The sequence below is a fragment of the Vicia villosa genome, linkage group LG1 (assembly GCF_029867415.1).
Source record: "Vicia villosa cultivar HV-30 ecotype Madison, WI linkage group LG1, Vvil1.0, whole genome shotgun sequence".
In the NCBI taxonomy this organism is placed as follows: domain Eukaryota; kingdom Viridiplantae; phylum Streptophyta; class Magnoliopsida; order Fabales; family Fabaceae; genus Vicia; species Vicia villosa.
The window spans coordinates 101,514,064-101,538,379 of record NC_081180.1 but is presented as its reverse complement, the minus strand read 5'-3'; the positions used below and the strand labels follow the sequence as shown (position 1 = coordinate 101,538,379).

Below are 24,316 nucleotides of genomic sequence, written 5' to 3'. Positions count from 1 at the left end.
AAGGAAACATATTCAACAACTTGACAGAGTCAGGGTGTGTCCAGAAGATATCAACCACAATATATGAATTCTCTTTATTACTAGACCAAAGCTTGGGCCATTGAATCCTCAAGCTGTTTGATGACAGCTTTATCTTCATAGATGGATACAACAGTAGCATTGTTCCATGAAGGCTGCCACTTGACTTTAAATGCCAATTTGAGTCCGACCAAACTGTCAAGTGCGAAAGGGAATTCAAGGGGATCAATGATGCCATCCTATTCATTTGAAGGGGAGCAGCAAAATTAGTACATTCATAGTAAACAAATCTATAAAATAAAATTGCATATGAACCAAAAAACGAAATAAAACAATTCAACCTCAAGCAGGGTTGTGCACATTTGTGCCGAAGTTACTTTCAACAGCTGATAACATTCGCGGTCCCATAACACAAAAGTTGTCTCACACCCATCGTGCTTGACATCAATTAGAACTTTATACCTTATGATGACAAATGAAAATGCAATATTAAACACAGTAGTCAAACCTATAATTTAAAAAATGTTACACCATATACCTGTAAATTTCAGTCTCTGTACTGTGACCCTTGATACAAACATATGGTGGTTGATTGCTGTTAGCAACGCTTGGACAAGCATGGCGAGCCCGATAATACCATCCACCAGGTGCAGCTTTGAGTCTGAATGTTTTCGCTATAGTAACAACCTGAGTAATCTGAAACAGAAAAGATGATAAAACTGATATCTATAATTGGCCTTTCAACCAAGTAGAAGCTAATTTAGGATAAGGAAATAACTGCTTATGTCTTTTAGTTTTACAATATCAGACAGAGGGAGTACAATAGATTTATACATGAACTTGTCATACGGGTTAAGCTGAGTAGTACCGCTTGTTTGTGACTGTTGTGAAAGAGCAGTCATACATTGGGATACTATTTCGCCCAATGGGATATTTTGGATGCTGGGAAATAAGAACACAAATTGATTCAGTATGAAAGGTTGTATATTCATAATTAGATTGAGAAAAATGATATAAGAAATAGAGTAACCTAGTTAAGAAGTTCTGAATTTCAGGAAGATCATCATTAATGTGTAATTTAGTAACGTTGAATGTGTTTGAGACACATAAAGGATATTTTCCTAGACAAAATCGTGTAACATTAATTAATAATGGGGTTTGGGACATAAATGAAAAAAAAACAAAGAAAATAGTACAAAATAGATACCTTCCTCTTTGACTCTGGAAAATTGCAAGACGATAACAATTGGTGTTTTGAAATTCTTTCTTGAACTATTGAAATCATGAAACTGGACGGCATAAATTTCCCATAAAGTACAGTTCAGGATGTTGTTTCTTCAAAAAAACAGGAAAGTAATTACATAGGGTGGTTTAAATAAGATGTGCAAAGAAATTTAGGAAGTCGAAAGTGTTTGTACCCTAAATCCTTGAGGACCAAATTGATCTGATATTTTTTGCTTGAATTGTGAATCTGGCTGTATCCAATGTCCACAACAATTACTATGATATCTGCAAAAGTTTGGAAAATATAAATTTGTGTTATTTTAAGGCACTTACGTTATAATGTAAAATAGTAATTTAAATGCATACCTATCAAGACATCGCTTTTCCCCTTGCCGAACAGGATATCACCAAAAGGAGTGAAGAGGAGTGTTTTCTGTGGTATGTCATGCTTGTTCTTGTCAGAGACAGAAGTACCACCAGTGAAAGTTAAGATATACTTGTGTTGGGAAGACTTGAACATCATATCATTCAAAGTAACTTGGAAATTTGAGATAGTGTATGTGTTGTTAACCGTTAAAACAGAATCATATGTCTGTTTAAGCGCACTTGGTACTCTGCAGTGAATATCAGTACCCTGAAATAAATCCAAATCAACTTCAGTTCAAAAAGATTTATCAACTCCATAAATGAGAAGATGAACAGGCATTCAAAATAATATCAAACCAAGTAGAATTGAAAATGTGTGGTGATTAATACAAAAAAAACTAAAGTAAACCATTTATTATGAAATTGTTTGTGAATAAAACCAGAAATTTGTGTGTGATAATAAAACATCAACTACATATACGAAAACCTGTTTTTCCTAATCTTTAGAATCTACCACAAATGAAGTAGAAGTAACAACAGCAGAAAAATATAAAAACAAGGGTTAATACCTATTTTCACCCCTGTCATATGGGCTTGGTTTGAAAAATCCCCCTGCCAAAAAAAAAGTTGCAAGAATTCCCCTAACATTTGAAGATTCTCTCGTTTTCAACCTTGTAAAATTTTTGTTTTTAAAACCAACCTTGACACTTGAAGGACTCTATCATTTTGAACCTTGTAAATTATTTTTTTAGTAAAACCAACCTTGCCCGTCATATTCTAGAGGGTTTAAAATGACATAATCTACAAGATTATAGGGTTTAAAATGACCGAATCCTCAAATGGCAAGGTTGGTTTTAAAAACAAAAATTTTACAAGGTTGAAAACGAAAGAATCTTCAAATGTTAGGGGAATTCTTGCAACTTTTTTTTTGGCAGGGGGTTTTTCAAACCAACCCCATATGGCAGGGGTGAAAATAGGTATTAACCCTAAAAACAACATAAGAGTAAAATTCATATCAAACAACAACAGAAAAATATTGGAAACACTCAAATGAAGTAGAAGTAACAGTAAACACAAAAAATGTAAATTTCATATTAAGCTGCAAATGACATTCAAATGAAGTAGAAGTAAGACTAAACACTAAAAATGAGAATTACATATGAAACACCAAATCAGAAACAAAACCCTAACTTTAAATGTCAAAATTTTTCATCAAATTATCGACATACCTCTTTATCAACCAGAATCAATTCGAAGTGCTCTTTGGTCTTTGACAACACTGTCCATTTGTGGTGGATTCTGACTTTGATTTTTCAGAGTTCCTTACTATCATTGACTTCCTTCAGATTAGCACAAGGTCTTGCCATAGTGAAGCTCACAGCGGTTTGGATTTGTTGCGTAGAAAGATGGATAAGAGATGGATGTATTTTTTGTGGAGACAGATTGGAGTATTTGTTGGTGAGACAATTCGTAGAGTTGAGTGTGTAGGATAAAAATGATGAAGGTTGCGTGTGAAATGCTCATGTTTGCGGCGGAGGAGCAGCTTTTTGGCAGAACTTGTTAGGGTTTCGAGAGAAAATTGGGGGAAAAGAGTGGTATCTAGTTTGCACGGGTTTGGGATTTCATGTAGTGAGAAAAAGGTGGGGAAAAAAAGCAAAAAGCATAAAAATTAAGAGTGGGAAAAAAACCTAGGGGGTAATAAATAAAACGTGGAGAAAAAGTTAAAAGCAGAATAATATTAACCAACCAAAGGGACCACCCAAAATTATTACATTAGAACTAAGAAAAAGACAATTTTTGCCCCAAAATTATTATTTTAGACTAAGCTAGATAAAGGGTATTTTTGGAAAATCCAGAACAATAACTTTTCTTATATTAAGATAGTGTCAGGGGTATTTTGGAAATAACACAAAATGGGGGGTGACATGTTTAAAATAAAGGGTGGCATGTTAATTTCTCAAGATGTATCATATCAGTTTGCTTGATTTTGTTGGCGAGATGGAGGTTGGATATTCAAGGTGGTAGGTTATGTTGTTCAACTTTAATTCTTTATTTTATTTTATTTTTCATTAGTTCGCTCTAGGTTAGGCTTAACGCCCCAAATGTACATACTTTATTTTTGTATATATATATTTCCATTTATTTGTTTAAAAAACACGATGTACATACTTTGTCTCTGTGTATATATATATATATATATATATATATATATATATATATATATATATATATATATATATATATATATATATATATATATATATATATATATATATATATATATATATATATATATTAACATTTATTTGTTTAAAAAACACACCCTAATTCTGGATAGAACCCTATTATCTTAGATGGTCTCTTCTCCTCCTTTCACTCCTAAAACTCCTCATTTCACTCCTAAAGCTCGTTCTTACACAATTTCTCCTTTCTCTTCTATGTATCAGATCAATCTCTTGTGCTAGACTCCCAAATCGTTCTCGTACAATTTCTCCTTTCTCTCCTCTATGTATCAGACCAATCTCTTTTCTAGACTCCCACTTCTTTAACCATCTCTATAACTTCTCCATGTAAAAGGACCAATTATTTCTTTTTATTACTATCCTTATATTTCAAGTCAAAAGTGACCATGTATAAAAAAGAAAAAGTCATAAGTGACCCAGTTGTCAATAAAAACACTTTGTTAAGCTTTAAAGACATTAATAGATTCAACCCAAAAAAACTCCTTCATTAGATGAAAAAATCGATCACTTTTTTTAACTACATTGATACTTTTGTCTATTTTATAAGACTTTGATTAATAACTCCAATCCATCTTAAATAAACCGTCCTAAATTGGATTGTAAAACATAGGACTTAGGGACAAATTAAGATCTAATAAACGGCCTACGAAAATTTACGGTATAGTTTGGTCAATAATAATAACTCGTCCCTTGCCCCCTATGTTGTAGCGTACGCAAGTCTATCTATCTAGATGAAAGAAAAACAAATGCAAAATTAGAACGTTGATGAAGGATGGGAACGTTAACGAATTACGACACAAATAGCAAAATTGACCATGTACAAGTGTCGGTGAGTGATTGGCAAAGCCAATTTCAAAAACACAATTTCTATTGTATGACCCCACACCTTGTTCCCCTCTTGTAATTAAGAAGGTCATATTACATATTAGTCCTTTCCTATTGTTTTACATTTGTTTTCACATTATAGCATTAGTGAATCATATCATGGTCACAGTAGTAAAAAAAGTTAAAATAAAGAATAAGTTAGTATCTATAAAGAGTTAAAATAAAGAATAAGTTAGTATCTATAAAGTTTTTATATAGATATAATATAAATATGGTGATTGGTGGTGCATCTAGCTGTTGTGATTTGGCATTTTCTGGTTTTGTTCGGTGCTTGTTTGTTGGTTGGTTGCGTTTGATGTTTACATACATAGAGAACGCCTAGCTTAGCCACTTTCGGCAAAAGGAACAGACACACATAAGAGTGGGATTTTAGAGTGCAAAACGCCACCTTTAGTTTTGACTCACTTTCTCTTTTCCTACAATTAGTTTTTCACTGTTCAACTACTAGACTCAACTTTTTATACTTCCCTCTTTCCTCTTTATATATCTCCAAACTCTACCTTACTTGGTTCAATTCTTGAAATAATTTTTCAAAGAAAGAAAAAATAAATTGTTTTAATTTAATTTTCTTTCCCTCCATTTGTTTTCTTTTTCTATAGGCGTCAGTTCCAAGGTCTTTTTTTTTTTTTCTTCTTCTCATCCAGATTATATATATAAACCCATGCAACATACAAACGCACAATAATCGCTTTTCTTGAAAAATGGATTCTATTGATCAATTCGAAATGCAAGAACCAAGTATTGAAACGGATAAGCTCAGCTACGAAATTTTCTCTATTCTCGAAAGCAAGTTTCTCTTTGGCTACGATGAACAAAAACTCTGGTTCCCTAAACAAATTCCTGATTCTCAACAAACTCCAACTGTTGCTTCCGTTGACGGAGTTTCCTCCGTTAAGAATCAGCGTGGGAAGATATGTATACTCGCAATCGACGGTGGTGGCATGCGTGGGATTCTTGCCGGAAAAGCACTGGCGTATCTCGAAAACGCGTTGAAGAAAAAGTCAGGTGACCAGAACGCGAGAATCGCGGATTATTTCGACGTCGCAACTGGCTCCGGCGTCGGAGGTATATTCACTGCGATGCTTTTTGCGACAAAAGATCAACGAAAACCGATTTATTCAGCCGATGATACATGGCGGTTGTTAGCGGAACAGGGGAAGAGATTCTACGGATGCTCCGGCAGCCGCGGGTTTTTGAAGAGGATATTCGGAAGTGGCGGTTCGAGTTCAGTTGAAACGGCGACGGCTGGTATGGAGAGAATCGTTAAAGAAGCTTTTACGGCGGAGAACGGTCGTTGTTTAACGTTGAAAGATACACTGAAACCGGTTCTGATACCGTGCTATGATTTATCAAGTACGGCGCCGTTTTTGTTTTCACGTGCCGACGCGTTGGAAACGGATAGTTTTGATTTTCGTTTGTGGGAAGTGTGTAGAGCGACTTCGGCTGAACCGGGTTTGTTGGAACCGGTTCAAATGCGGTCTGTTGATGGACAAACCAAATGCGTGGCGGTTGATGGTGGTTTGGCGATGAGTAACCCAACCGGTGCGGCCATCACGCACGTGCTGCATAACAAACAGGAGTTTCCGTTCGTGCGAGGCGTGGAGGATCTTCTTGTGCTTTCTCTTGGAACAGGTCAACTCGTTGAAGTCAAGTGTGATTATGATCGCGTGACTCGCTGGAAGGCTAAGGATTGGGCTCGGCCGATGGCGCGTATTTCGAGTGATGCCTCAGCGGACCTTGTCGATCAGTCCGTGGCGATGGCGTTCGGTCATTGCCGGAGTACTAATTACGTTCGAATTCAGGTATGATCATGATTAAATGATGTTAAAATTCAATTTACTATCTAATAGTCTAGTGACTAAGTGGAAAGTCTTCGCGTGTTCGAATTCACTCTTGCGATCGAATATCTTTGCATAATTACCAACTGAATTGATTTAATAGGATATTTTAGTTTAGTTACAGTTTTTGGTTGATTTTGAGAATACTGAGGTGAGAAAGAAACCGTTGATGTTGAATTGATAAAAGTTAGAGGGAATTAAATAGAGTCAATTTCATACCAGCAAGAGAGTAAGGGGGTGTGGGGCTTGCATCATAGGGATATCTTTTGCCTTGTTTGTATGTAGCAAGTTGAAGGCTATGTATGGGTTGAAATAGCTGGATTTGGACTTGTTTGGGGATGTGTTTTGATGTTAATAAATGTTGTCTATTTTTTGTCCCGAAGAATGTGTTTTGATTTTAGGAAACTTTTGCTATTTTTGTTGGACCATGGTTTTGGTAATTAGTTAGATATAGCATGGAATGATGGGGTGTTTACTGTCTGTCTCTGCCACAGAAATGAAGTGGATATGTGTTGTTTTCTGTGTTTGGGATCAAGGAAGAGATTATTTCAAAGAATTGAATTTCAATGGGTCCCTTATACCTACTTGCATAGTTGAATTTGATGATACTCTTTTACTTGAGTTATGTGTAGTAAAATAAATACCTTTTTGGTAATTCTAAATTGCTGAAGAATTGTGATTTTGAGTTACTTATGCATAAATTGATCTATAGCTTCAGTACTTACTTCTAAGCGAAGCGATTGTTACATGAACATGACAGGCAAATGGGTCGAGTATGGGGCAATGTGGACCGAGTGGGGATACAGACGCGAGTCCCGGCAATGTTAAAATGCTGATGGGAATAGCAGAGGAAATGTTGAAGCAGGAAAATGTAGAGTCGGTTCTGTTCGGAGGGAAGAAGATCGGGGAGCAGAGTAATTTCCAGAAACTTGATTGGCTTGCTGGAGAACTTGTTCAAGAGCATCAGAGGAGGAGCTGCAGAATAGCTCCCACTGTTGCTTTCAAACAAGCTACTCCAAAACCCACCTAGAAGCCCATACACCAAAACCTCTAAAGAAAATGGTAAGCACTTAATTCTGGTTTTGTTTTTTTGTTTTTATCAGAATTTAATAATTTACAGACATCCTTGCAAATAATGTTTTTTAGTGGACCCTTTGAGTTACTAGTAATTACTAAGGTGAAAGCATCTTTATTGAAATTAAAATAGTAGATAAAACAGTGAAAATACTATTCAGATATTATTTTTGTGTATAGAAAAACACTAACATGTCCTACATTGATCAACTAGTACCATTTTCTAGATTCTAAATTTATTTGTTCAATGTAATAAATCAGATGACAATTCAACTTTTATGATGTCTGTAGAAACTCTGTTGATGGGGTGAAAAATGTTGAACACATTGCACCTATTGTTTTCACCTCTAATCCATTCAAACACATTTATGAGTATCAGACCCACCAGAACAACTTGTGGTACCTCTAATTCACTTTGAAACTTCAACTGACTGGTAAATAAACACAACACACCCACTGTCGTTGGTAATCAACCCCCTTAACTTGTGGATGTCTTTAAAAGATGAATAATTCCACACAGGTTAATCATAATAGATTAATAGCTACTGCATTTATTTTAATCATTCACCAGCAAAGAATTGAATTGAATGAATTTGTCAGCTTCTGTGTACTCATGTTCATGGACGTGAAATTATGTAACTTGTCTCCTCATCAGTACATTATAGAATTATAAAATGGTTAGGCAAACAATTGTTGTTATATGGTCTGATAGAATGAAAGAACACAAGTATTGTCGGGCCACCGACACTCAATGTTAGTAGTATTAGGAAAGGGCATATCGGTCATTTAGTTCATAAGAGGGTATTTTATTTTGATCATAAAGAATCAGATTATGGCGGGGCACCCCTCAAAGTTTTTCCGTAGTCCTGAAAAGGTGCTTCTCATGTCATAAAGCTGTGGCCGGTTTGTTTTTGTTTTTGTTTTAATTATGCTGTGTGAAGTGGTTGACTATTTAATAACATTATACAAAAAGGTAGAAGTATTGCTGAGGGCATTTAGGTGATTTGACTGAATTAGGTTCCTTGTGTGGTTTCTTTATGCTGTCTTTCACAATCTCTTAAATAAACAACCAAGATGAAAATAATCTATCTCCTTGCTTAGATGAAAATTAACTTTTCATGATTTTTGACTAAATAAAGTAAATTGAGGCAGTTGAAAAGGATTTGAAATTGGTCAGCAGGATTTAGAACTCTGTTTTTATTTAGCAAGGGAATGATGATATGGGGACAACAACATGGCAAGACAAGACAAGAATTTTTTAAGTAGAAAATAACAAAACAGAAAGTTATGTCACGGACTCAGGTAGCCAGCCACATGTCCAAAAAAACAAGACAAGGAAATATTACCAGATCATTCCAAATATATATATTTACCTACCACAATTTGATTGTACCAAAAATCAAATCTTATCATGTGATTCTTTTACATTGTTTCATTTTGTGAATGGATAAGTCCTTGTTATTTTCTCATTCAATTTTGTGTGTAATAAAAATGTTGTTGCAGGGTAAAAACGGATGGATATATAGGAGGCAAAGCAAAAGAAAAGAAAAAGAAAAGAAGAGTGCAAATAGCAGTAGTAGTATAGCAGCAGCTTTTACTTTTGAAGATAGACAAGGGTTAGGAGTGTTGAATGAAAAAGACAAGTGGTGTAATTAAAAAGGGAGAGAAGATCTCTGTGGGATACTTTGCTCACCAGAGGACAGACATAATGGTGTCCACTCCACCTTTCTAGCTATTAGGGTAAAGAGACCAAGAAAGAAAAACAAAGTGTCTCAGTTGAAGCTTTTTAGGGTCAAACATGAATCAAGTGCTATTTTTTTACATTTTAAAAAAGAATCAGAATTCAGAGGGTGGTAGTTAATTGGATTGCATTGTTCTGTTCTATATATATTTTTTGAAAAATAATTTGTAAATCTTTTTTTTTTCTAATGAAAAGTATCGTATCCCTGTTCCATAAGAAACTTTTTAGATGGTGGGTTATCTTATAAAAAATGTGGCTATTCATGTCTATGCATAATTTGGACAAGACTCACGAGATTCACTATTTCACACTTTACCATGTATTAGGATTTGATCTCTTCCTTTAACGAGTGTGACACATTAGTTTCCTTGATAAAGATTAAGAAATTATTTCCTCTATTTTAAAATATAAGAATTTAAAAAGATTTTTCTTGACAATTTTTTTTTATAATTATAATATACTGTATTCTACAAATCTTTAAAAGCATTTTAGCTAAATATCATTTTTTGTCTCTTAACTATATCTTTGATTCTATTTTAATATCTTATTTTCTAAAAATGTAAATTTAATCATTTATTTATTCATAATGTCACGTTATTTCTTTTGTTACTTTTGTAAATCAAAGTCAAAGGTATGAGATTAAGTTAATACACGTATGATTAATTAAAGGATTGTAACATTGGTTTGTCATTTATTTTTTTCGTATTGGAAAACCCTAATAGAGGAATAGGTCATGAAGACGATGATGAAAGCGTTGGAGAGAATGAATACTTAGGCAAAATCGAAGGTGAAAAGATAATTTTCTAGGAAACACGAAGACGAAGGCGCACTCGAAGATTCTGTTTTCAAACCGATTAATAATTTGTATCTTCTTTCTAATTTAGGTTTAGGATTTATCGTGTTCATATCTTACTAGGAATTTTCATTTTCAACTGATATAGTTTTAATTGTAGTAGGATTTTTTCGTTTTCAAAAGTTTAGGGTTTATAGGTTTTAGGCTTTAATTTTTTTAGTTTTAGGATTTTATGTGTAGCTTTATGTGAGGTTTAAGTTTTAGGGTTTTCTTGATTTTTGCCCCCTTCCTAATTATAATTTTGTTGGTCGTAAATAATGATGAAAGAAAATTTTCTTTTGTTGATTCATCATGGTGGTTCATTTTTGGAAAATGAACTAACTGTATATGAAGGAGGAACTGTGATAAAATTAAGAATTGATGTTAACAGGTATAGTTATTTTGAGTTGGTTTCCATAAAGAAGGAACTAGGTTATAGGGAAATAGACACAATATGGTACACAAACCCAATGTTTGGGATGAATATTTTGAGTGACGACAAAGGTGCATTAGACATTGAAGATTTTTGTAAGGTGCATTTAAGTATGGATATTTATATACAACATGATGTATCTAAGTCTGAGTTTAGAACTTTTTATTAATGATCTTGGAGGTAAGGATGGGCGTCTTTTCTACACTTTCATTTCTAATAAACAAAATGTATGGTGTATTTTAATTGAATTTGAATTCATTCATTTCTTTTAAGTTGTATTTTAGTTGTAATTGTATTCATGTATTTTATATGGTACTGTATGTTGTATTGAAGGGTTTGTTGCCTACTATGGATAAGTTTTTCCTTGGGGTTGAGCAAAGGTTTTGTGTGAGGCACTTGTATAATAACTTTAGGGAGAAGTACCCTAGAATGTTGTTAAACTAAATCATATGGAAGATTGCAAAATCAACTTATCCCCGGGCATGGAAAAGAGAAATGAAGGCATTGGGAGTGGTGAGTGCAGAGACTTTTGTGCATATGATGAAGACTCCACCCAAGGTTTAGAGTAAATCACAGTTTATGACGCATACAAAATGAGACTCTGTTCTTAACAACGTGTCAGAAGTATTTAATAATGTAATTCTTGAATCAAGGACTAAACCATTGGTGACTATGGCTGAAGAAATCAGAACCTACATGATGAAAATGTCAGCAAGTAATAGGATGAGATTAAAGGTGACAAAAATACAAGAATGAGGTTAAATTGTGTTAACTTTTTCTTCGTTTTCTCTTAAAAATCTCTTATCAGATTTTGATCACAAAGATAGAATTTGAGTCTGATGACTAGGAGCATAATAAAGTTGATCAGAAATAAAGAAGAGAGCAAGAAAACACACATGTAATTATCTTGGTCCCTCCAAACCCCTTGCACTTTCGAGAAAATTTCACTAGTATTTATGTGAATATTAGATTGCCCCCATCCCCCTCAACCTCTAGATAAAGGTATTTATAAAAACTTTTAGGTTTGGATTCCATGAACTTAAGAAATCCTCCTCAAATAACGTGCGATCGAGCTGTTAATCTCCTATTATTTAAGAGAGTGTGTGAACTATGAATACATCACTTTGCATTTTTTTTTTTTTGCTTCAGACGAGTCATCCCATAAATGGGATACATATATCTAATAAATGTGCGGTCAATCTAAAATGTAAATGATTAAGGTGTTATGGACAAGATGTTGCATCACTTGCTTCTCACGTCGCTCCTTATAAATTTTTCACAAATATACGAAAATAACTACCCGTTTTTTTTCACTGTTGTATTGCTTTAATCTGCCCTATTTTTATTACCCTAAAAAAATATAACATTTATTCAAATCCCCTAGAGACAACGCCACAAAAATTAAATCTTTGTCCACGATTCCAATGAAGATTAATGCTATTTAGATGATTCGGATCATCACCTCTACAAACTATAAAAACGCATAGTTTAAAACACATTCATTATTAAATTGTATCCTACCATAGGAAAAAAAAATCCTATCCTCCTAAACAAATGTCTAGTGAAAAGGTGATGACTTAATAAAACCCAATTTGCACTCTCTTCAAGATTAATAAAGAAGACCACTAAGACTAAATTTTGATGAACTTCAATCCATGTAAATCAACCATGAAAGACTATCAATTGAGTTGGGTATAACAAAAAAAAATTAATCTCCTACCACATGACAATCTTTTGTGAAGAGAATATTATGATGAAAAAAACCTACTAAAAGACTAGATCATGACCCTACCATTGTTTTCACATGAATGAACAAACAAGAAATATGTTATACTAATCAAGTGAAAAAGTTAAATTTGATTAATACCAACTATCCAAAGTTTTTGCAATTTTGAGTAATCTTGTGTGGAAAAACTAAGCCATGTTTGACCCTTTTCGTCCTATAAGAAAACTTTTTCTTTGATCATTTTCCCACCTAATTAAATAGCTAGCTCCCTCTAACCAACATCTACTATTTAAACGGCCATAAAGACATAATTAATTCCTATCAATTGCAACTTTTTTGACCCCTTTGTCATGTTTTGATCACATTTAGTATTTAATTAATGATATGAGTCTTTTTCCGTCTCTTATACTTAATAATTGAAAGATACCATATGGTTAGATGTAAAAAACCTAAAGTCGTCTTCTTCTTTTTCGGGTTAAGCATGGTAGCTTTGAAAGGGAGCCTCAACAATATTTCTTCAATACTTCCTCCGAACACTATTATAAAAAAAAAAGACCTTAGATCTCTGTCACTATTATAAACAAAAGTTATTAACTTTTAGACTAATAAATACTTGTATTACTATTATATTTTTAATTTAATTCAAAAACATTTAATATTGATAGTTTTTCATCAAATATAAATAAAGATATTATAGTAAATTTTACTTTGATTGTACAAGAAATCAAGAATATTAATTACACTTAACTAACTTTTTAAATTCATGTTAAAATTGTTGGAACATACAAATCAAATTAAGGTTTCTTTAATGGGGAAAATGATCAATTGAAGAAGATGAGGATTAAAGAAAGAAGAGAAATAATAGAGAGAGAGTAATTGAGGGTGAGATAGTGAATTGGCATTAACCACAACATAGGAGTAGTGAGCTCCTTATATAGTACAAGTTACAAAATGATTGGAATGATTTAAAGCACCCTAAAACAAACAGAAAAAACAGTTGGGCTTCAGTGTAACCGGTTACGGCAAACAGCGTAACCGGTTACGCAAACGCAACATCTACAGTAAATCTGTTTTACGGGTTCGTAACCGGTTACGGTAACAGGCGTAACCGGTTACGCCAACTGAAGTGCTAAAAACAGCAGTTTCAACACACCACCTCACTTCAGTTGGTCCAAGTCCACCATGCTCAGCTTCCTTCTCAGCCTCTTGAACACCTCATTGGTCACACCCTTGGTCAATAAGTCAGCTACTTGATCTTCGCTTCGACAATACCCCAATCGTAACTTTCCATCGCTCACTAACTCCCTTAAGTAATGAAACCGCATCTCTATGTGCTTGCTTCTTCCATGTGCAATTGGATTCTTTGCAAGGTTGATCGCGGAGACATTGTCGACAAGGAGAGTAATAGCCTCACCCTCACTACTATTAAGCTCCTTCAATAGATTCATAAGCCACATGGCTTGGCAAGCACACAACGATGCCGCAATATACTCGGCCTCACAAGATGAGAGTGCTACCACCGGTTCCTTTTTCGAACACCAAGAGATTGGAGTTCTACCTAGCATAAAGATGTATCCAGCTGTTGACTTTCTATCATCCTTATCACCACACCAATTGGAATCGGTGAAACCAAGTAAATCACACTTTCGGCTCGTATCCGATGCCGGAAAGAGAATTCCACAACCAAGAGTCCCTTTAATATATCTAAGGATCCTCTTGACAGCTGCCATATGAGATACCTTTGGTCTCTCCATGAATCTACTCGCAATACCGACACTAAATGCCAAGTCCGGTCGCGTATTGCACAAATACCGCAATGATCCAATCAATCTTCGATATTGAGTTGGATCAACATCTTGCTCATCCTCACTTTTGGACAGCTGTAGCCTTGCTTCACATGGTGTAATGGCAACATTGCAATGTTCCATTTCACACCTCTTCAAGATCTCAAGTGCATACCTCCTTTGGTGCATGAGCAGTCCCGTTTTTGACCTTTGGAACTCTATGCCAAGGAAGTATTTCATGATTCCAAGGTCCGTCATCTCAAACTCGCTCATGAGTTCCTTCTTGAACCTTGAAATACTCTCCTCACAGCTGCCGGTGATCAAGAGATCGTCCACATATAAGCAAAGGATTATCACTCCATCCTTAGCATTTGATCTCACATATACACCATGTTCGGACACACACCGCTTGAAGTCAATGTCAACAAGGAAGCCATCTATGCGTTTGTTCCAAGCTCTTGGAGCTTGTTTCAAACCATACAAGGCTTTATGCAACTTGTAGCATCTCATCTCTTGATTCTTTACTTCAAAACCAGGGGGCTGTCCAACATAAACTTCCTCATCAAGTGGACCGTTCAAAAACGCAGATTTGACGTCCATTTGATAAACGCTCCAATTGTTGTTGTTTGCAATACCAACAACCAATCGGATGGTCTCAAGCCTAGCCACAGGAGCAAACACCTCCTCAAAGTCTATTCCTTCACGTTGCAAAAACCCTTTCGCTACTAATCGAGCCTTATACTTGATTATCTCGCCCTTCGGATTTGCTTTCACTTTAAAGACCCAACGGACACCAATTGGCTTCTTACCATGAGGTAGATCAACTAACTCCCAAGTACCGTTTTTCTCGATTGATTCCAGCTCCTCTTTCATTGCACAAATCCATTTTGGATCCCTTAGAGCCTCCTCCGTATTCACCGGTTCGGATTCGGCCATAAGCGCAAAATGAACGAAATCACCTTCATTATTAACTTCGTTATCTTGGAATCTCTCACATTCTTGGAGTCTAGAAGGCAACACTCTTTGCCTTGTTGATCTTCTACGGTGTCCTTCAGTTTGAACATCATTCGGAGGCTGCGGAACTGTTTCGGGACTGACTGGATCATCAAAAAATACAGCAGTTGGGATTCTGTTCTGCTCGTAACCGGTTACGCCTGTATGTACTGGCTGACCGTAACCGGTTACGCTGTTCCCTGCAGAATTCTGACTCTGTTTTTCCTGTCCGTAACCGGTTACGCCTGTTTGTACTGGCTGGCCGTAACCGGTTACGCTGAGACTGCTGCTGTTATTTTCTTCAAAAATAACATCTCGACTAATTTGAATCTTCCGATTTCTCGCATCGAACAGTTTGTAACCGCCTGTAGAGTGATATCCAACGAATATCATCTCTTCTCCTTTATCGTCCAACTTCTTTCTCAATTGTCCCGGCACATGTTTATAAGCCACCGAACCGAATACACGCAAATGACTTAGATTCGGTTTGAATCCACACCAAGCCTCTTCCGGTGTAAGCTTTTCAAGCTTCTTTGTAGGACAACGATTCAATAAGTATGTGGCTGTAGAGACCGCTTCTCCCCATAGTTCCTTCGGTAGGCTTTTACCGCTTAACATGCTTCGAACCATGTTCATAATTGAACGATTTTTCCTCTCGGCAATACCATTTTGCTGCGGCGTATAGGGTGGCACAACCTCACGCACTATACCCTCATCATCACAATACTTCCCAAACGCAACCGAGGTATACTCACCTCCACCGTCCGTTTTGAGAACTTTCAACTTGCGACCGCATTGCCTCTCCGCCATGGACTTAAACCTTTTGAATACATCAAACACCTCATCCTTTCTCTTGATGACGTAAGTCCACAACTTTCTACTAAAATCGTCAATGAACGTGACAAAATATCGATTGCCACCAAATGTGTCCACTTGCATAGGTCCACAAACATCGAAATACACCACCTCAAGGTGTGCATTGGTCCTATGACCCGCATCCTTGCTAAAACTTCCTTTGTGTTGTTTTCCTTTCACACATTCCTCACACAACTCAGCTGGAACGTTAATGTGTGGCAGCCCGGTAACCATACCCTCTTGTTGCAACGCTTTGAGATCACGAAAATTCAAGTGACCGAGACGATAATGCCATAACCACTCCTCTCTACTTGCAGCTGTAGCTAAGCACCTATGCTCCAATACTTTCAGCTCCACTTTGAAAGTCCTATTGGTAGCCATGGGAGCCTTTAGGATCAACACTCCACTAGCATCAACAACTCGCAAGATCTTATCTTCCAACCGTATATTGTAACCTTTTTCGAGCAATTGACCAATACTCAAAAGATTACACTTAATACCTGGAATATATAGCACATCCTTGATCATAGAATGTCCACCATCCTTTTTCTCGATCAACACATCACCGACACCTTCGGCCATGAGAGTGGAATCGTCCGCAAACTTCACTTTGTTTTTCGCCACTTGATTGATTTGCACAAACCAATCTCTTCTTCCCGTCATATGCGTTGAACATCCGGAGTCTAAGTACCACTCCTCTTTGCCTTGAGTTCCATCACGAACCGAAACCATCACATTTTGTTCCGAACTCAAAACTGTCGCTTTTTCTGCACTGCTGCAGCTGCTGTCCCGTGACTTGCAGCTGCTGTCCAGCACCTCTGTCATGCCTTCGCACTCATCGGTAATCATCATTAAGAGTGTGGCTTCATCATCCACCTCTTGCCTAGCAACCTTGGCTTCATCCCCTTTAGTTTCAAGCTGTTTAGCACCACACTTTGCTTGAAAATGCCCAAGTTTCCTGCATTTCCAGCATTGTACCTTGCTCATGTCTCTTGGTTTTCCACCTCTCGCGTTGCTTCGATCACCATAACCGTTTGAGCTGCTGCTCTCACCCTTTTGTCCCTTCGAATGTTTAGGTTCACCATCGCCTTGCTTCCCTTTCGAAGGCCATTTCCCTTTCGAACCTTTACTCCTTTCATTGAAACGAGCTTGCAAAGCTAATTCCGCCTTTGCTTTATCGCTTCCTCTCTCGTCCATTCTTTGTTCATGTGCTTCTAGGGAACTTTGAAGCTCATCCTTGCTCAGCGACGTAAGGTCCTTCGACTCTTCAATAGCAACCACAATGTTGTCGAATCTTGACGTCAACGAACGTAGGATTTTTGACACAACATTCTGCTCTAAGATCGTTTCCCCACACGACTTGATTTGATTCACTAAGCGCGTAATGCGCGTCACATAATCGTTGATCGTTTCCTTCTCTTCCATTTGCGTTAACTCGAATTGCCTCTTGTGAGTTTGTAACCTCACAACCTTCGCCTTCGCAGCCCCAGCATATGCTTTCTCAAGAATTAACCAAGCTTGCCTTGCGGACTCGCAATCACCGACCTTTTCGAAGTTATCACCATCGACGCAAGAGTGTATCAAGAAGAGAGCTTTGTAATCTTTCTTCTTCTCTTCCCTGAAAGTTGCTTGATGTGCAGCTGTAGGTTCAGCCCCAAGAGGTGTGACTCCATTGTTGACGATATCGAGAACTTCTTGATATCCAAACAAGACCTTCATTTGCTTAGACCACTTGTCGTAATTCTTCGAATCAAGAATCGGTAAATTGGATGGGATTCGATCATTGGTACTCATTGTTGCAGCGGAATCGGATCAGAACCAGAGCTCTTGATGCCAAATGTTGGAACATACAAATCAAATTAAGGTTTCTTTAATGGGGAAAATGATCAATTGAAGAAGATGAGGATTAAAGAAAGAAGAGAAATAATAGAGAGAGAGTAATTGAGGGTGAGATAGTGAATTGGCATTAACCACAACATAGGAGTAGTGAGCTCCTTATATAGTACAAGTTACAAAATGATTGGAATGATTTAAAACAGCCTAAAACAAACAGAAAAACAGTTGGGCTTCAGTGTAACCGGTTACGGCAAACAGCGTAACCGGTTACGCAAACGCAACATCTACAGTAAATCTGTTTTACGGGTTCGTAACCGGTTACGGTAACAGGCGTAACCGGTTACGCCAACTGAAGTGCTAAAAACAGCAGTTTCAACAAAAATAGTTACTTTGATTTATAATTATGATCGGAGGGAGTATAGTTTAAAAAGGCACCATCGTTGTAGCCACTGCACACTCAAATGTTAATTGGTTCATGGTATAGAAAAGTCGGGCCTAAAGCTTTGCCTCTTTTCAAGAAAATTAGAGCGACCAGACATGCAGGTCTTGCATCCCTAAAAACTAAATTACAACGATTTTTGATAATATTCGCATTTGTAAAAATTCATAAAAAAATTAGATTGAACGGACATATTAGAGAATAAGTCTAAAATTTTGTTTTACTCAGCCAAAATATAGAGACAAAAACAGACACTAATTCGTTTTAGGCCTGGTATTACCGTATAGTGAAAAATTCTTAATTAATTACTTTTCTATTTAGATGTTGAAAATATTGCTTACCCTCTCTTTTAACTATTTAGGGATGGTAGTGGTATCATATTAAAGAGATAATGAAGTTAGTATGGACCTTAAGTTTTAGGAGATAATAGAACCATATGTCCTTAAATCAGTCACTTCCAAAGTCATTGTAGCTGGTGTTAAGTCCTTGTTTTAAGAAATATTATAGTAGGTACATTTTACTAATTTTGTCATTTTTATTTGGTGTTATTCATCTTTTTCTCAATGTATATGCTAAATGTTAGTGCCCATTTTGTCTACATACCCAACTTATTTATATCTTCTTTAAATTAAATATATTGTTATGATATTTATATGGATGTGACCAAACTTCATAATGGAATCTTTCTTTAATTTAATCAAAATTATTGGCTTAAGAGCTTATCCTTCTACCACTTGGCTCTTTTTGTTAAGTTCAAACCCAATGAGTTTTCCATTCACACTCTTTATCATTGTTAAATAAATTGGATTAGAATGCTTTTTGGGCCCCAAAAACATGACTTGTTACTAAACTAATTTAAATTTTAATAAGAATGACAAAGATGACAATGATAATGACAAAAGGTTCTCTTTATGAGTTCTATCCCCTTCAAATATAATTCCAAAACAATAATTTATTTTGCATCATGTATTGCCTCTATCACTCTTTTTCTTTTTATTTAATATCATACACGAGTTGTAAAATGAAAGGTTATCATTTATGGCTCTGGTTGTTATTAGGAGTCCAAAATGGAGATTATGACATAAAAATTGAGATTTATATGTAAATGTCTCTATTTATGTGCCGTGCTTAGAAGAACTTCTTAGTGTTTAATTGATTTGAGAGTTCAACTAAACCTAAAATTGTAGTACAACAATAGATGGTGAATCGGCGTACTTTTCTTGCAAACCCTGCAAAAAAACGGAGTAGAATGGGTCCAACAAACCTTAAATCCATAAAATTTAAAAATGATAAAAAAAAAAATTATGTCCGCTCCTTGGTGTTTGTCAAATTCATGGTTGTTTTTTAGGACGTGCAAAGCGGGCTACTGCACAGGGTCTCAAATTTTTTAAGGTTAAACGATAGTTAAATAGAATCTCATAAAATATCGGATAGATTAAATCGGGAGTACATAGGTCCTCTATTAGTTTTTATGGTTAAAATTTGTCAAGAAAATAAGAGGCAAAAATTATGAATAATACAGACAAAGTAGAGAGTGCAAATCAAAAATTTTAAATCAGTATGTCAAAAATAACGAATAATACAGACATGTGTGATGGGTCCGTAAATTTTTTAATTCAGTCCGTAAAAACTTACGAGTTAAACAGATATGTGTGATGGGTCCGACCCGGCCCGTTTTGCCCCTATTCAACTACACATAATAGTATCATTTTTTAAAGATTTGAAAACATACTACCTTGTGATATTTCGTTTTCATAAGTCACTATATAAAACGTGAATTGCCATGAAATGTGGAACTGGTTCTTTACCGTTAAGTATTATAAAATTCTATTTTTTGTCACTGAAAAAAACATTCGATTTAGTTTTCATTCTTATAAATAATATTCTTAAGAAAATGTTCTGTTAATATTATTTTTTGGCAAACGGTCGAATCATCATCTACAATTAAAAATATAATTACAATTAGTACGTCACAATCACATGATTTGGTGCATTAATTGTGCCACAAATCAGGACCCAAAACCTAATTTAAAAAGCTAAAAACTAAAATTGAGCCAACATTAGTGACGTTATATATATAACTAATAAAGTAAATTAACCAAATCAAAGATTAGTCTACTCATATAACTCAAAAGAAAATATGAAAAATACCTATAGTTACACATGATCCAATATTTTATTATATTACAATTTCAGTTGTAAATTAATCTAATTAAAAAATATTACTGTCACGTTAATTAAATTCAATTAATAATTATTCAATCATGATAAAAATTTATAAATTTTGATATCTTTATATAAGAACGTATTATAGAGATACATATAAAATTGATGTATATATAGACATAGTATTAGTGTGTACGTAACAAAACAACTGGTACCAAACGACAATCACAAGCTGTCGTTTTAATGAGTCATTAGGATTATAATTATAAGAATGAAAACAACAGATTATGGGTCGTTATTAATATTATGAGTACACTAACGACATTTCTTCTGCTAAACATTTATATTAGCTGTTAATCCTGTCTTGAATATGATTGAAAGATGGTGATACTTGCACAATATTTCGATATAATTTTGAAATTAAACCAAACAATTGGACTCGAGTGGTAAACGAATTTTTACTAAAGACAAAAGTTCAAAAAATGCCGAGTTTGATTCTTAATAGGAATAATACTTGGCCCGTGCTAAGACCTCTCGGCACGAACTCTGAATTATTAGGGCTCCATTCCCATAGGAAACCGATTGCATAAAGAAAATAATATATAATTTTGAAATTATGTAATAAGTTTTTTAATGTACTGAATATAATATTAAATAATTTTTTTCCTCAAAAATCTTATACTCAATAATGAAATCTAATGACCTCATAGCAAACATAGGATAGGAATATATATTCCTTATCCATATTTCTAAGAATCCACAACAATAAAGACATTATTTAACAAACATTTCCCTATACAAAGATAATATCATAGTCATAATCCAAATCTCCAAAAGATATAATGACGTAGATAGTGATTTTCTAATAGGTTAATAATGGAGAGTATAGAAATAACTCTATAAATTAATCTGGAAAATATTCATCGCATCTCATTTAATTCTCTCAAATTTTATGAAATTCGAATTTACTTTTTTATTATTGGATAGAGATTAAAATTCAGACGCACCAAAATACAATAAATCTCTTCATTAAAAACACATTTTATACAAGTTAAAAAAATGTCTGAATTACAAAATCCGAACACTCTTCAAAAATTAAAATTTATAACAATTCAAATAAGAAAAGGAATTCTACATAACCTTGCATGTGCACCCTTCATTAACTGTGATATCCTTAACTCTTCTAAAAAAATTTGCATATTTATTCAATATTTTCACATACAAACACAATTTTACTGTACTTCGATATCAAACGATGCAAAATTGATAGGTTTACAAGCAATGTACATGTATATGATTAATCATCATGTAGATAATCTGACTTTTTTTTTTCTGTAATATGAACACATATTTTGGAGATTGAAATTCAAATTCTTGAAGGATTTGTCCATAAATTGAAATATGAATTCGTCGAATGTTGGTTGAGTTGTTTTTTATTGGTTGTAGTTATGGTACACCTTAATATTGTGATCAAAATGAATGCATCTATGGATGGTGATCTAGAATTACTCCAACAAGTTGTTGTACATGTTGATGTTGAAAAAGAATTTACCAATAAACATGAATTTACATTACGTGAATATATGCTTCAATGAGTCTTCGCGGAGGTTGTAAAATTAGAGTTCGACATTGTTATCGAAAGGTCGAACTATGATTCTAATAGAAAACAAATATTTGTTACGATGAGATGCGAAAGAAATTGCCAATATAGAGAACCTATCACAAAGTTGAAATGCGGTGACACCGAAATAAGGAACTGTGTGGATGTCCTTTTAAGTTGTGTGGGTACACAAGACGAATAATACATGGACATTTAATGTGGTTTGTGGTGTACATAATCATAACTTGTATCATAAATTAGCTGGTCATCTAATTTCTATGTCGTATAAATTCTAAAAAGACCTGAAAACATACTCCCAACTTTAAAAAGGAAAAAACCTGAAAATATGTCAAATAATAGGTAAGTATATAATGTTTGGACAAACCCATAAAACTGCATTGTATGCATATAGGTTATACCACGGGGTGAATTTGAATTTTATAATCTAGACATATTTTTAACTTGATTTGACATAGTTCTGAAATTGGGTTTGTAGTCTTATGGAGCGATTGGATTTCAAACTCCAAATAGTGCAAAACAATGTTTTGTTAATTTCCTCCAAGGTGGGTGAGTAATGGCATGGGTGCCATGAACCATTCCCTTAATCATCTTGTTTACTTTTGATATTGACCATTTTCTCTCCCAAGCCCAATGAAGTCCATTTCCTGTATAGTATGGTGTAGACTTTCCCTCCATTTTTAAAGGGAATTTCTTAGTACACTTTATGTACCTGAAAAGTATCCTATAAAAATTTAAAAATGGGACGCACATTAAATTACTAAACGTTAAAAATGAGTACAGAGATGCATCTCTGAATTAACTCAATGTATACACCATGAATCACTCTTTAAAATGCCCCCTTTTTGCCATAGATTTCTCTGGAGATGCATCTCCTTATTCTCACCAGACAGAATCCGGAGACACTTCTTCATACCCAGTCTAGAAAGTAAATTTTAAGTTTTTTTTACTGATTTTCAAATAAATTAGTCAGAAGGTATACTACGATGAATTAGACGATACAACGGCTATGCAGAAAATGGCATATATAAAGTTATAAATCAAGAATACATAACGAAGTCTAAATAAAATAAAATCCAAAATAAATTCGTACAAGTACTAGAATCAACTGCGTATGATGGACTCGGACTCGGCCTCGATAATCCCGAGCCTCTGCCATCATGGCATCTACAACGTCTTTTGCCTCAGAGTCATCTAGAAATAGTCCTTTGTCTATACCTACCTGCCCAATCTCTATGATACGACGACATCTATGCAACATGTCAACAACATGATTTTCCCTAGTCTGCTCCTCTTCTAGTATCTCCTGATAAGCTGACCTCAACGGATCTCCTAGATCATCATGTACCATATAAGGATGTGACACCATGAAAAACCACCGAATATAAATGTCTATGTTACTCCAATTGCTCTCAGCTCTGGTACTTCGTGCCTCCTCTTGTACCAAATGATTAATATAATCATCAAACATAGCATCCATATCTCTGTGTCATAGTAGGAGGAGCAGACACAAAAAGATATATGGGAATGTATTGCATGTAGTCGAACTGACGCATGACGCACTCAAGAAGTTGAGAAAACGTTAGACGTGAAACGCAAGTCAACCATCTCGAGTATAAGACTATGTTGTCAAAGGGATGCGTCTCGCAGTGATCAACGAAAGAATGGAAATGTATATCCTATGCTACCAAGCGGTCAAGATATACTTTGAACAACTCTGTCACCTAATTTCCTCTGAGCAGGGCAAATGCAAGAGCATGTGGCCTATCCTCAATATAAGTCAGTATAGATGACCAGTCGGAGATGCGTGGGAAGTGCTGGAAGATCCAAGCCTAAAAGTGTTGGAACACGTAAATCATTAGTTAGTAATGGTGTTGCAAAAGTGTAATGAAAATGACACGCAAACACTAAAAGACAATTGGCCTCCCAATTGTACTCATGGATTCTTTCAAAGTCATCAAAGTGCTGCAAGTAGATGACATCCACATAAGTGGCACTCTTGTCCACAAAAATAGTAGCGCCAATCAAATACAACAAGTATGCTCTCGTAGATGACATCCCACGTGGTAGATGAATGACGACGTCTCCGTGTGCCATCTATCTACAAACGCATTAAGGATACCATGGTTAGACATAACATTACCGGTCTTGCACAAGTCTCGCATCCCAGATAGATGCAAAACTTCCTCAAACCAGTACTCAGTAGGATGATACATGCCACTAATCTTCCACCCATGGTTGATTT

At 35.2% G+C, this 24,316-nt stretch overlaps 1 protein-coding gene across 1 annotated transcript; it reads left to right on the top strand.

Moving 5' to 3' along the window:
• Positions 1–4,998: 4,998 nt before the first annotated feature.
• LOC131643731 (patatin-like protein 6) lies at positions 4,999–9,519 on the top strand. The gene is made up of 3 exons (XM_058914034.1): positions 4,999–6,538; positions 7,335–7,636; positions 9,152–9,519. Exons 1-2 carry the CDS (start codon positions 5,438–5,440, stop codon positions 7,602–7,604), a joined length of 1,371 nt encoding a protein of 456 aa, XP_058770017.1. The 5' UTR covers positions 4,999–5,437; the 3' UTR covers positions 7,605–7,636; positions 9,152–9,519.
• Positions 9,520–24,316: the final 14,797 nt, after the last annotated feature.